This window comes from Myotis brandtii, unplaced genomic scaffold (assembly GCF_000412655.1).
Source record: "Myotis brandtii unplaced genomic scaffold, ASM41265v1 scaffold136, whole genome shotgun sequence".
Taxonomy (NCBI): domain Eukaryota; kingdom Metazoa; phylum Chordata; class Mammalia; order Chiroptera; family Vespertilionidae; genus Myotis; species Myotis brandtii.
Window position 1 is genome coordinate 6,449,015 of NW_005354829.1, and position 15,829 is coordinate 6,464,843.

The 15,829-nt window shown below is 35.8% G+C and overlaps 1 protein-coding gene across 8 annotated transcripts in view; it reads right to left on the reverse strand.

The window, feature by feature from the left end:
- GRIA2 (glutamate receptor, ionotropic, AMPA 2) overlaps positions 1 to 15,823 on the reverse strand; it is a 116,856-nt gene extending 101,033 nt beyond the window's left edge. For all 8 annotated transcript variants that reach the window (XM_005860535.2, XM_005860534.2, XM_014535014.1 and 5 more), the window contains exons 1-2: positions 15,400 to 15,823; positions 14,729 to 14,869 (exon numbers count right to left, since the gene is read on the reverse strand). In XM_005860535.2, the coding sequence (XP_005860597.1) occupies positions 14,729 to 14,869; positions 15,400 to 15,487 (229 nt within the window). In that variant the 5' untranslated portion in view covers positions 15,488 to 15,823. The remainder of the gene's footprint in view (positions 1 to 14,728; positions 14,870 to 15,399) is intronic.
- Positions 15,824 to 15,829: the final 6 nt, after the last annotated feature.

Below are 15,829 nucleotides of genomic sequence, written 5' to 3' on the forward strand. Positions count from 1 at the left end.
TAAATGTTTATAATAAATTTATATATAAAACATATGTACATAAGACCAATTGAAAATACAGAGTAGAATGCTAAATTTTCTCACTCTTGACTCAAAAATGTTTTCAACTCATAAGGTGGACAGTCAAAAGACATCTATAACTATTAAAATTAGAAATATGGTTTCAAGTATATAATACAAATTATGATAAAAATAGAGAAATGTAAAATAAATTATATAGATATGTTATGAATATAGTGTTAATCACCAGAAGAATGATATAGATAGGGAGAGAGACTAGCGGTAGGTAAGGATAAGCAGAAGGAAGCAAGTTGTTTTCCATCCTGGCGATGTTATTAGAACTTGCTTCATGGCCTTTCAACGTGTGCAGACATACTGGAGGGGGAAGAAACTCCAAAAACAAACATCTTAGAAGAAATACTTAAAAATTGAAAGAAAAAAAACAATAAACTAGGAAAATAATTAAGTTTTTATTGGCAATGAGATCATATCTGTTGAAGATATTACTAACATTCACCAATATACAGTTCTCTGATGCTGGACACAAGGACAATACGTCTCCACTCCCCTGAAGCTGAATGTGGACATGTGAATAGTTCTAACCAATGAAATGGAAGCTGCAGGAGCGTGGTCTTTGTCCTTACAGAAGCATTTAATTTCCAGATGTTCAACTCTCCAGCCCCATCATCCCCAGGCACAATGATGATGGATAAATAACTCATACAATTCAATGGGGAAAACTACCAAAACGGCAATGTTAATTGGGCAAAAGTTTGTAATCAACAATTTGTGAAATAAGAAACATAAATGGGTTATAAATTTGAAAAACAAATGTAACAAGAAGAATTTTTAGCTATCAACTATATAAGGACTTTAAAAATGATAGCATTGATTCTGACAATCTGTGAGATTAGACTATTCATAGACTGCTGACAGAATTATAAACTGGTAAATTTCCTTAGTATATATCAGAAATAAGTAAATGCTTCATGGCCTTTGATATAGTAAAATTATACTTCACTTATCAGAAATGAGGAAAAGTACATATGCAGAAGGATTCCATTTGCAGTAATATTTTAGAATGGATAAAAGAAGGTTTCAAACAAAATCTATAAACTTAGGAGATAGTTAAGTAAATTATGGAGATAAATATTATTAAACTATAAAAATTAATTTTACAAATGGCTTTATTGGCATCCAAAAATTTTTCAGATATGATATTAAGTACAAAAACACTTGAAAAGAACATAAGTAAATATAAACAAGTGATTATTTCTTGGGTAAAATTAGTGATAATTTTTATTTTATTTTGTGTTTTCCAAATTTGCTACTTTAATATGTTATTTTTATAATTAGGAAAAGTATTCTAAGATAGCTTCAGAAATTTTTATATTAATTATGGAGTAATATTTAAATAAACATCTTGAATTAAATTTGCCTCAGAAACATTATGATGTACAAGTCTTGAAAAAAAAACTTAGAAATAAATAAAAATGGAGATAAATGTGATTAAAGAGGCTCTGAAATCTAAATTGGCCAAAGAAAATTAAAAATAAATGAAAAGCTAATGCAAACTTTGAAGTTTTAAACCCAAACAAATATTGTGACATATATTAATATTTGTTTAAACACAAGTGTCCATATGGCAAAAAGAAAGCAGAAGCAATCCCTTGAAAGAGAACAGGGTCTGTATTCCATGAAGTCCTTTAGAAAATTCTGCCTCCTTAGTCCACCTTCATCCTGCTCCATTATGATACCTTAACTGCATAACCCACACCTTTAGTGGTACCATCTTAGGTAGAGTGGCATCAAATGGTTTTTCCTTACTCACTTTCTTCTGCCTTTATGAGTGGAGGGAGAAATGAGACTAAGCCACTACTTGAAAAATATTTAAATTTTTAAAAAGTGTTAGCATAAAATGTTATTAACACTGTATTTCCACTTATGCAAATATTTTTTATTTTCATGTAGGTAAAATTTTTGTATTCAGCCAAAGATGTATTAAAACAAACAGACGACTAGAGTTGTGCAGAAACTTGATTAAATACATTTCATAAAACCATCATCTTGATTAAATACATTTCATAAAACCTTTCTTTTAATGCTCATGGTATGACAGGGTTCTAGAAAACTCACTTCAGGGCCACATTAAGTTCAGAGTTTCACAAAATGTACCGGTTATAGAATTAGAAATTTTTCTGATGTTTGACAAAAACTACACAGTATGTGTCATACATTGTAAGGCAAACTGAAAGTATTTCTTGATGAAAGTAATGTTTTAGTATTTTGTGTAGTACTAGAGGCCCAATGCACGAAATGCATGCAAGAGTAGGCCTTCCTTCTGGCCACAGGCAGGCACCTGGAACCTGGGCTTCCCTCACAGCCCCAGCTTCGTCTGGAAGGACGGAAGGACATCCGGAAGGATGTGCAGTTTAATTAGTATATTACGCTTTTATTATTATAGATTCCAGCTTAAATTATATTTATGCCATAAATAACTTGATATTTGGCTTTAGAGAGAGCACAAAACTGTTTTCTAAGACAAATTAAGAATGAAATTGTATATTAGTTAATAAAACCATGAGTATCTGAGTTCCCTTACCTATCTTCATTTCATACAGATTGCTGTCTTTAGTTTTAATATTCTTTTTGTGAACACATACAGATTGTTACACTGAATTAACTTCAAAGTGTTATTCAAAAGCAAAGTCATAATCATAACCCATTACTTCAACCTTGATATAAATTAAGAAATATGCAAAACTAGCAGTACACTTAAGTGATATTAGTGCTGTGACACAAGCCAAAAACCGTAACAAAATCCTTTACTTATCCCTCTGGGCTCAGTTAATGTTCAAATCTGGCATCCTCATTTATTGATCTGAGACCCCAGTGACACAAAAGCACAATTTATAAAAATAGCACTGCTCAGGAAATAAGTGTCTTGCATAACTTTATATTCTTTACTGTAATAGAGTTTTAATCTTGTTTATTTCACATTTTGGACAAATTCCCTATTTGTTTTTCATTTCCTGAGGAACTATTTACTCAAGAAGAAAAATTTGATGGCATTTTAAATCAATGAGGAGAGATGGATTTCATATATATACTAGAGGCGGGGGGGGGGGGGGGTTGGAGGGTGTCCCTCAGCCCGGCCTGTGCCCTCCCGCAGTCTGGAGCCCTTAGGGATGTCAAATTGACGGCTTAGGCCCACAGGTTGGAGAGGCTCCCACCACCACCACTGCACTCACCAGACATGAGCTCGGCTCAGGGCTTCTGGCTAAGTGGCACTCCCCCTGTTGGAGTGCACTGACCACCAGGGGGCAGCTCCTGCATTGAGCGTCTGCCCCCTGGTGGTCAGTGCGCTTCATAGCGACTGGTCGTTCCACCATTCGGTCAATTTGCATATTAGTCTTTTATTATATAGGATATATAGCAGTGATGGCGAACCTATGACACGTGTGTCAGAGGTGACACGCGAACTCATATTTTTGGTTGATTTTTCTTTGTTAAATGGCATTTAAATATATAAAATAAATATCAAAAATATAAGTCTTTGTTTTACTATGGTTGCAAATATCAAAAAATTTCTATATGTGACACGGCACCAGAGTTAAGTTAGGGTTTTTCAAAATGCAGACACACTGAGCTCAAAAGGTTTGCCATCACTGATATATAGTATATGGTGACAAATTTCCTAAATAGGAAATTTAAGCTTAGTTTAATACTTACTAAGCTTAAAGTATCCCTACTTTAGTATTTATATCAAATAAATTCAGATGAATCAAAGATTCATTTTGAATCATGAAACCAAAATAGGATGGAGAGTAAATTAAAGGACAGGCAGTTGTATTTTTTCAAATAAACTAGAGTGGGAAAGCCTTTCTGAGTAAGGCACAAAAGTTCTGGGGGAAGAAAATAAACAATTTTTTAATATAAGAATATATATATTATTTTTGTAAATCCTCACCAGAGGTTATGTTTTTATTTATTGTTAGAGAGAGAGGAAGGGAGAGAGAGAGAAACATCAATGTGAGAGAGAAACATCCATCGGTTGCCTCCAGTACATGCCCTGACCTGGGAACCCACAAGGTGGGTATATGTCCTGACTGGGAGTTGAACTTGCCTCCTTTTGGTGTACAAGACAATGCTCCAATCAACTGAGCCAGCCAGCCAGGGCAAGAATATATGTATTCTTTAAAATTATGAACTGAAATCATGAATAGTTTAAAAGAAAAACAAAAACCTGGGCAAAATAGCTGCAAAACATCTCTAAATCTGATTCAAAACTTAACAAAATATTTTTGGAAGCACTATAATTCACATTACTGTTAATATCACTACTTTCTCATTTGGCCACCCTGTTTTTCAACAATATATTCTACATCAGTATATCACACAATGACTTTCATCTTCCATCAATATCTTTTTTTTTATAAGTGACCTAGAAACAATGACTTTACTATACATTTTAACATAAACAAATAAAAAAGATCATTCTCATACTTAAGGGCACTACACATAATTTTAAGTGGCTTATGTGGTTTATTGCATTAGTCTCTTCTTTGTCATATATGCTATACTGGTATAGAAACAGTAGAAAAGATTCCAGCAAGAAACTAAAAATGCATTTTCTGTTGTTCTCTGCCTCTTCTCCCAAGTGCTTGTCAAAACTATCCAAAGTTCCTAACACAAGAAGTAATAATAAAATTTCACTATTTTTTTGTGCACTTAGATTGGCCAACCATAGTACATAGTGTTTCCTGGCTACTGTGTAGCTTCGAAACAATCCTATCACACTTGATTCCCTTTTACAAAGATGACAACTAACCACTTAGATTAAGCACCTTATCCAATGCCCACATTTAATACTAGGACTAGAATTCAGTTCCAAGTATAGACTCTTAATCAATGCTATTCTGTCTCCCAAGACATCAGAGCTATAAACTGCATGGATCAAGGTTTTATATTTTCATGGACAAAATATTTGTGCCTTTACCATTAAGATGACAATCCTTGAGTTGTCTGTGTTCTGAGATATGAAGATAAGGATTTACGGTCCTTCACATCAAATAACTAAAACTATAAAGCTTCTCAATAAATCCTCTAAATTATTGCCTGTGTTCCTAAAAGTTCCTCTCCAAATGTAAATTAGAAATAACACTGTGAGCTAGTAAAACAGATAAAGCTATAAATTTTTTTAAAGTGCTTGGGAATTATAGAGCTCAATAACTCCATTTCATACAAAAACTAAAAACAAGAAATATTTTATTCCTCAAAAACACAAGACAGGAATAAAGAAAAATAATGACGTAAGTTGAAATGTATCTTTTAAAAAAATAGTGAAACATACATCCTTCCCAATACCCCTGGAGATGGTCACTTTCAGAATTTCTTTGCAAAAGCCTTGTAATGAGATTTTGTTTTTATTTTTGTGTTTTTTCTAAAGATAAGCCCTTTCCACTTTAGAATTGTAGGAGCTATTTCTGTGGTAGATCATTCAAAACAGTCCCTTTAAATAGATGTAATTCACATAAATAGCTTATATGAAGCCCTTAAGGAGTGTGTCTAAAATGTTCCAAATATAAACTACTAAAATGTATATGATAATTTTTTCAAATATATTGATGAAACTGATTACCCTATACCTTATAGTCCTGATTCTTCAGGTTGAAAGTGTTCACTGTCTCAAATCATTTCAGTCTCAAATTATCCTTTAATAATTTTTAATAATTAATGACAAAAATTACATATTGTTCAAAAGTTATCATTAATTTTGTTAAATATTCTTCTAAGACCCGCTAATATATTTTAAATATATCTAGGATTGTTAAAAATATTATTCAGCTGTGAAGAAATAGAATATATTACCACCAGATAACATAAGACTAAAAGTTAAATATTTTTGTGTTCTACTGGTAAACCTCATTTATCAGCACTTATCAAACAGTTCTTTGTAACAGTACACTAAGTTATCCTGCCTCTTGGAGATTTCCTGCAGCCATGGCCCCCTTCCCACACTTCAAGAAATCTGACAATTTCAATCTGCAATAGAAATTTTTTTATTTGACCTGAAAATACTTATTTTGTTTTTTTTAATTTATTTTTTATTGATTTCAGAGAGGAAGGGAGACAGAAACATCAGTGATGAGAGAGAATCGCTGATTAGCTGCTTCCTGCACATCCCCCACTGTGATCACCTCCTATACACTCCCCACCACTCTCCCCACCGGGGATCATTGGGGATCGAGCCCGCATATGCCCTTGACCAGAATTGAACCTGGGACCCTTCAGTCCGCAGGTCAGCGTTCTATCCACTGAGCAAAACTGGCTAGGGCTGAAAATATTAATTTTGAAATGCTTGTTCTATCCTTTTATTCTTGCACAGAAATTTAAAAATATATAATTCAATTGCTGACATATTCTTACTGCAATAGACTGAACACTAATGCTAGAGAAACTGTAAAAAGAATACTAAATCTGAAACAATAGTATTTTAATGCAAAGCCTTAATATCAGCTGCAAAAGTTTTATGGAATAAGAAAACCTTTTCTTATAGCAAATTATATAACTTGAGTTTCAATTAAATTCATACTGAAGTTAGAAACGACTGAGTAAGGCCATATTTTGTCATAGGGAGGAAGAATCAGATAATACTTCACTATATTTTTAAAATAAGCACAGAGTATACTCAGTTTATATACACATATTTCTATCATTTCCATCAGTATAACTGGCCATTTAGACAGATTAGACTAAAAATATTTGCATCAAAGGGGCACCTTCTGAGGTTCACTGAAATTCAATCAGAGTGAAAGAAATCAGGGGACCATAAAATAAGTGAATATCATAGAATTTATAGTTTGCAATTAACTTTACATGAAGGATAAATAAGCTCTGTAAACATAGGATGCCCTGTTCAAAGACAAACTAAATCTTAGGCATTGCTCAATTCAAACTGGTTTGTATTTATATTTTAAATACTGAAATAATCAGGAAAAAATGTGAATTAGCATACCTATAAATAAACTACATAAAACTATAAAGTAAAATTCTGAAGAACAAATCTAAATAGTAAAACTGTGAGAGGTAGATATGTTAATTATTTGAGAAACCTGAAGACATATGAAAATTAAAACAATCTAAGAAACTGTCCACTCATAAATTCCCTTACTGTAATGACTCCCATATCTCCCAAACATATTTGTTCTATTCAACTGAAGACTCTTATAAGGGTAAAGATTCTAAATTTTAAATTAATGTTATATTACAAATTAGTAGTAAGCATACTGGATAATTTTTCTATGATATGTTAATTAATGGATAAAAATAAAACTATAATAACAAATTAGGGCTTTTGCTGAAGCAAATTTATCAATAGAATAAAATAGGACAAAACTGCCCTAGCTGGTTTGGCTTAGGGGATAGAGTGCCAGCCTGCGGACTAAAAGGTCCCTGGTTCGATTCTGGTCAAAGGCACATGCCTGGGTTGCAGGCTTGATCCCCAGTAAGGGGTGTGCAGGAGGCAGCAGATCAATGATTCTATCTCATCATTGATGTTTTTATCTCTCTCTCCCTCCCCCTCTGTAATCAATAAAAATATTTTTTAAAAAATAAGACAAAACGAAGTAAATAGAAAACAAATCCTAAAGATAGACTGCTTGAACAAAAATAGAAAAAAAAGCCATGCATATCAAAAATCACACATATTAATGCAAATATTAGAAGAATTGGCTTGTGTCAAGAAACTGTGTCCATAAAATTCTCAAAGACATTCACTATAAAATATATTATAATTTGGTACTTTAAAATTTTCACTAAAATAATTAACAAGGGAAATCATGATATATAATACCCTGAGGTATGTGTGTGCAGGTGAGGGGGGTAGACTATGACAATTTTGTTGCCATTCAAAAATATTTATAGTCACATTTTGAGGAAAATGCAAAACTAAAATGGAAGCTGAATACACCCAAAACTGTCTGGTCCCTTATAATGGATTCTTGTATTCTAATCACTTGCAACATGGCTTTTGCATCATCCTAATAACATTTGTAAATCCTCTAAAAATGTATATTGTACATATTTTAAGCAAATCATTTTTAACATATAGCAATGTAGCTTTAGGGATAAGTAAATAATAACTTTGAACATATCTAACTTTTAGAGGAAAATGTAAAACATATTACACTTTCCTCTAAATAGATTTAAATCAGATATCAAATAGTTTTTTTTTTAAATCCAAATGTAGAGCAAAAGCAAAACTTTGACTTTAAAAAGTATAATTTTATAATGCAAAAATATATAATATGTAATGACTTTAAGAGATAGATAATCATTATAGGCCTCAAAGCACTGTGCTAGGGTTTGTGAAAGCTACATAGACAACAATGGCATGAACCTGCCTTCAAGAATGTCACATTTTTTATTCTCCAAGTAAACTTTAAAACGTGTTCATTCTATAAATTAAAATGATAAAAAAAATGACAAAATAGTTTAAATTGAATAATACTGAAAAATAACAGAGGTAGACTCCTAATCAACACCAATGTAAGAACCACATTTATTTTTCATCCAAATTAGTAAAATCTTCTCTGAAAACATTTTGATGTTTGAAATTTTTTTAATTGTGGGTGATTTTGAAATTTTAACTTTGAATTCAACAACTAATTTTCATTTTGTATTGAAGAAACATAGTCATATAACTGGTTTGTCACTTTGTTATTCAGATCATTGGAGAAAACCTCGGAAATTTTGACTAAAAATTGTCAAAACAAAAAAGCTAATATTTTAATGATAGAGTATCTTCTGTAGAATCCAGTTAAAAAATAAAGGAAAATAAATCAATCAGTAGCATTAACATCCCAATAAAATGTTTAAATCTGATATGTACCCTCTGTGAAATGTACCCTTTGCTCCCTTAAGAAAACACACAAAAAACATAGTTCTGTATATCCATTCAGATTTCATTTCCTATAATAGCATTTTCTGTGCAGATTAGACACTTCTATCAGTTGTTTTTTTAAGCAGAAAAGAAGGAGGAAGAGGAAGGGAACAAATGCAAACTCTTTGAAAACTCAATTATTCAGTAAAACATTCTAAAATAATTAGGAAGCAACTGCTCTTTTTGAGCCTTTCTTAAAATTTTCAGGGCTGTGGGAAGTTTTACAATTTGTGAAGTGTCATTGGAAGAGATTACAAGAAGATCTAAGATTTGGGCATGAATCAGCATCCATGTCAGCATAATGTCACAGTGCATGACCCTATCACTTTAAAGGCTTGATATGAAATGGAAATGCTCTATACTTCCAGTCAGCAGGGTAAAGCCTACAATACCTCAAAAAGGAATAGCATAGGAATAAATTCTTAACATTAAGGTTCTATAGTTTCATACAGTAATTTTTATTCAGTTTCTCTTTTCCTAAAATAGAATATTTCAACCAACACCATTCTTTGATTTCTGTTTAGTATAATCTATTATTTTCTTAAAATTCTCTTGTGGTAAGTGAAATATGAACATTTACCCCAAAAAATCTAATGAAAATTAATTATTCTTCCATACAAAGAGTTCTTTCTTCGTAACCTCTAATTGAATATGACTGAATATTTACACCACTGCGTTGTAAGGTATTGTGTACTGGTACATGTGTTCATGGTTTTCTTCACACCATGAATGCTTATCGTTGCTTAAAAGAATCCAAGGTGATTCTGGTTTTTATCAAATTTTGCATATCTTTAAGTCGGTAACTCCAGGTTTTAGTAATTACCTCAACAAAAATGGCAAAACATGATAACCCAGCCAATCTATAACTACGTACATTCTATAATTATAAGTATACATATGCACATATTACATTTTTGTATGTATACAACACACACGAAGTTGCACTGATAAAAAGTGTAATAAAGGCTTAAGAGACATTAATTAATTAGATGAACACAGATACACAATCTCAGAGATTCATGACCAAAACCCAATGATAAGAAATACACCTTTTAAATGATTATCTGGAGAATCAAGGCTAAAGAGCTAAAATCATATTATTTTAGAATGCTCTCTCTTCCAAGAGGATTTACAATCAGTGCTATTTCTGAATGGCTTTATAACTCAAGTTTACAAAAATATTTAAAATAATCCATTTAAAAAATAAAATTGAATGCACTTTGTTGTTAAAAGGCATCAGGAATTATCTTTCAAACAGCATTTTAAATGATTTTTTTTCAAAGTAGGTGCCATTTACGTATATTTTTATTGTTTTCCTAAATAAATTTTTTGCAACGTTTCAAAAGGTATTCAGTGTGCGCAACAGTTTTATGAAAGAACAATATTTTCTCCAACATCTCCATCTGCTGGCTTAGAGAAAAAGTAGATTTTTATCTATTTCTTTAAAATGTAATGTTTTATGATTTGTTTTTATGGGATTGAAATATAAAATTATTAAATTATTATTAAATAGATGAATAGCTATTTGTCAAAGTTACTCATGAAATAAATAGAAAGATTTGAGCAAGAAATCTAATACTTATTTTAAATTCCAAAATCCTATGGGACCAAACATTCATGTTTACAGCCCATTTAGACAGTTTTATTTTAAACACGATTTAGTAATGACAACAACATTAACATTTATTAAATTGTTTTAGAATACAATAGTATTTAGATGTTTTCTAAAATCTGCTGTTGATTTTATTAACAATATATACTATGTGGTATAAATACATATGCAATATCAAAGTTATTGTTTTCACGACAATTCTGAATTACTGCAATAAACTGCTTTTGTGTAAGAACTACTAGACCATCTTCACATCCTCATACTAACGTTCTTAGACAAGACCACAGTGGCCAGTGCACAGGCCTGGAACTCTTGGAAAACTATTCAAAAGGACATGGAGGAGAAAGGTTGAAAAAAAAATGAATTAATATAAGAAAAACATTCATTTAGTCTCTGACAACTAGAGGGCATTCAATAAAAATGGGAGGGAGTGGGGAGAAAGAAATTCTTGAGGCCCATCACTGTGGTTTCAACTGTTGAACAATCATGCTCAAAAGCTAGTCTCTTTTTTCTCTAATTTTATGGTTTGCATATTCTCATAATGAATGTTTTTGTTTGAACAGCCTTCAGGGAAAAAGACTGAAAACCTATTATCTGTACCTACGAAGGAAGGAAGGAGGATGACAGGAAAGGGGGGAAGGAGAGGCAGGTGGGGGCGAAGGGGGGGACAGGAAGGGAGAGAGAGAGAAAAAAGAAATTGGAATCTGTCTTTATTTCCTCAGGTACCCATGGAAACAAATGGGAACAAATAGGTTCTTGCATTATCCTGCTGTGACTGTGAAAGAAGGGTGTGGGAGTTCAGTGCCATGCACAGTCATTTTACCCACTTCAGAATATAATGACTTCATTTCATTTGCATAACCTTCACCCACTCAGTAGCTCTTGCTGGATCCTTAAGTGGTTGTCAACCTTAGCAATTCCAAATAAGTTCCTCCATCTCAGAAATAAAATTAAATTAGCAAACTAATGTCTTTTGTACTTTGAAATCATTCAAGTATGAAACGCCACTTTCTTAATATGTAAACTTAATCCTGTGCAATTTGTATGGTTTAACTAGAAGAACAACCTACTTTCTGAACACTTATTGATGACATATATTTAATAATGGAGTTTGAGAGTAGACTTCCTTCGATTTCTGGGAGAAATGAGAGAAAGTCATTTTGGTTTTAGCTGTCAACATATTTGATGCTGCTGCTTCCACACAGAAACGTGGACTCCCCTGACTAAAAAGGCAAGAAAACAAAGCTAAGCACTGGAGAAAAATCTTGAGCAGGATGTAAATGATTAAGACTCATTTGGACACATTTGATATTAGAGATTTCCATTCATTTCTTGATTGCTGACTTTGTAATTATAGTTTTATATAAGCATCTTTTTCTCTGAAAAGAGTTAAACTATTTTTACATTTTTTGTTGCCTTATGCAAAAAAAAGGATACAAACATTTTACAATCTCCAGAATTTGAAATTCCTAAATGAATAAAGAAACTGAGCCACGCAAATGTTAAATGATTCGCCTAGTCAATGAGTCAGTGTCAACTCCAGAAAATTCTAGCCAATGAGCTCTCTTCTATAATAGTGCCTCAGTAGTTCTCTTCAGCAATCAGTAAGATACTTAGGACATGGATGTTGCAAATGCCATCATTCTCAAGTCCCATGAGGGAACCTTGAAAATGCATTCAGTTCCTCCCCACCATTTGTTTTAGTGTCCTAGAGTAATAATCCATGGAGGAGTAATTTGGGGATCTGGAGACACGTACATTTTAATTTCAGCTTCATTTTCTGAGCAAAACAAAACAAATGTGTGCAAAATGAAGATGTCACTTTCATTTATTTTTCTCAGGACTGTAGTCAAACAAATTGTGCGTGTGTAAATGAAATCCATGTCCTTATTATATGGATGTATCATTCTGTGGAAGTTCTTTGAGTTATATATGTGTTTAATACATTTACATTTCCTGTCTGCATATTCTATTTCAATAAAATTTATATTAAAAAACAAATCTATTTAAAAATATTGAGACTGAAGACCTAAATTAGTTAACTAACCTAAACTAACCATAACCTTTAATCTTTACAAAGCTCCAATACAGTGATCCGGCATTTGTTGGAGTCAAGGAATTTTCATTTTGTTCAGTGGACCCACACCCATTATATCTCAGTCAGGCCCTCTTACTATTTTCACCAATGAGTGAACTTCTCAATCATTGACCATTTTCAAAGAGTAGAGTTTTCAATTACTTTCACCTCATTTTAAAAAACTACATACTTCCAGTAGGTTCATTACTTTCAAAGCATTTTCACACTAGTATATAATGAAATGCAGTTAGGTACTTAGCACAGTTGTATGTCAGTCATAATTCATGGGGAAAAAACCTGGGAACTTAATATCAAATCAAATGAATAATCCAAATCTGGTAGGTAAATAGGTCAAGTATAAAAACCTTCAAAAATTAAACTATATATACACACATGTATATATAGTAAGAGAGAGAGAGAGAGAGATTTTCTCCAAGATAAGTCTTATATTTTTATGGAGGTTTTTTTGAAGCTGCAAATTCACTTGAAGAGTCTCTATCTTTCTCCTTCCTTACCCCTCCTTCCCATGCCCCCTCCCCCTGTTTCTTTTCTCACTTAGTATCAACGTTTGAAGAAAACTTGTAGCATTGAAACCTTCTTAAATAGGGTCTTTATAAACAATTTAATCACAGGCATCTAATCTAATAGGAGTATCATAATGATCTTGTTCTAATGGTCAAGGAAAATTGTTTCATATCTTTAATCATCCGGGTGACAGCGGTTTCAAAATGAGTCGATAATGTTCCTGATATGATAATCCAGCTAACCCATCGAATATATGATTAAGACTTAATATGAGGAAGTGGGATGGCACCAGTTGTTTGCCTACTGTGGGAAGAGAGCAGTTGGGCTTTTTTCTGCGGTAATTTTCCACTAGCTCCTTCACACTGTAGCCAAAATGGGAGGTGCGCCATCTGCAAAGCCCCCTCCAAATTGTGAACTATGAAATACAAACTGCAAACATCAAATCGGGGAAGAATCAGCGCAGCCCATTCGGCAGGAAATGATGGCAGCTGCTGGGAAAAGGGCAGGAAGGTACAGTGGCCGCGCCGCACAGCCCACGCGGGCGCGGGGGTTGGAGCTCCGGGATTAGGGCCGCCGAGCCTCTCCATTGAACCCGGTAGAGACCTAATTGCTTGGATTCCATCACTTTATAGCCTTGAGAGAGCTTCATCGCGTGGCCCACAGCACCGCGCGGAGTGAGAGGGCTAATATGGATAACTAACTGCACACACTAAAATGGCTGATCAGAGAGACTTCTCCAGCTTTTCAAACTCAGCCGGATCTAACTGCGTTCAGGTCCTCTTCCTCTCGCTGCGCTTGCCGGCGCCAGGCTACCTGAGAACAAAGCGCACCCGGCCGGCGAGCTGGCCGCGGCTTACCGGGCGGAATTCCCCCTTCAATGGAAAGCTGAAGCCCCGCGGAGCGGCGAGAAACGGACACGCTCCCGCTCCACGGTGCTGGGCTGGGGAGCCCCCGGGCCTGCGCCAGCCTCTCCGCGCACCGCCCCGCGCCCCTCCGGGGGGCGTTATGTAACAGACCCGAGCCCAACTCCGGAACCATTTCACAACTAGTCCTGTCCGAGGCGGATCACACCGGGCTCACGGCGTCTGTAGCGTGAACCCTGGCCCGCAGATCCACACCAGGGCCGCAGGCGAGGGCTGCAGCCGCCTGGGCTCCGGCAGTCCCCGGTGGGATCTACCCCAAAGCCCGACGGCGCGCCCTGGGGAACAACGTGTTCTCTGGGGGCAGGGTGCCACCAGGCGCGCAAGGTGGGGAAGGAAGGGGCAGGGAGAAGCAGTCGGTATAAGCTAGAAACCCCTGAACCTAAGGAAGCCCCCCGGCTCCAACTCCCACCCCACCTCTCCAGTGCGCACACTCTTCAATTCCTTTCGCTCCCTCCTCAACCCGCCCCCCCACCACCACCAGCGGGGGTCCCCGAGAGTGCAGCCCCTTTCTCCCCCTCCGCTGTCACACGCACGCGCGTGTGCCGTCACTCACACCCACACACTGAAAGACGCACACACCACCCCGCACTCACACTCGCTGGCTTTCCGCGTGCGGCGCCTGAAAGGCATGAATATTCATTACTTACAAGCATTGGTGACTGCGAAGCTGTTTGCTACCTCCAAATTGTCGATGTGCGGTGTTAGTCTGAACTCCGAAGTGGAAAACTGAACCATCCCTACCCGAAATGCACTGTATTCTTGATCTGCGCCCCTGGGAAAGAGCCCCCCTGCAAAGAACAAACACCAAGCAGGGGAATCGTGTCAGTGCCCGGGAGGAAAAGGAGAGGAGCCCGCTGGTGCCCCACAGCCCAGGAGTCTCTTATTCACGCTAATAAGCGGCACAAGCACTTGAGAGGGCTCTGGTAGCTGGGGCTCAAACATCCAAATAGTAACCAAGGGGTCAAGGCACAGAGTCTGAGGGCAAGGTAGGTGGCCAGAAACATTTGCCTTTCCTCCTCATCACGAGCTTTGCATTCAGACCCCTAGAGAATCTGAGCAAACGGGAAAATGTTAAGGCAGAATTAATAAAACCTGGAGGGCAGAAATGAGATCCCCCCCCCCTCTATTGTATCAAGGCATCGTCTTTTCCCTTTGCTTCATCCTAAGAAAAAAAACATGTATATTCTAGGCAGTTTAAATCTGGAATGCAGTCAAGGTATGACATAAGTCTACATGACATGAATTAATTTGTTCACTGTGAACAAAGATTACTACCAAATTATGCACAATTCAAAAGCAGAGCACAAAGGATACCTACCTATCTGTATGCTGTTAGAAGAGACACCAAAAATTAGTCCCCATAAAACAGGAGAAAGGAGGGCAGATATATGCATAATCTTTTGCATTTCCAAGAAAAGTAGAGCATCCACAAAATATCCCCCTTTTTCCCCCTTTTCCTCCTCTTCCTTCTGTGGCCGTTTTCCTCAGCACATTAGATCCTCCGCATTTTTGAAACAGCAATTTAGCACCAAGCTGCTACAACCCTGAAGTGGAGGCAGAAGAATTCCTATTTCCCAGGTCCAGCTGGTGGCTGCTGATGCCCTGCGCCCTGTCCCAGCTCCTGAAGTCCAGAGGACTGGCTGGATGCAGTTTTCAGCGGAGCTGCCGCTGTGGTCCCAGGGCTTGGAATATTCAGCACCCTCCCATGCACTCACACACACTCACCCTCTCTCGCGCTCTCTTCTCCC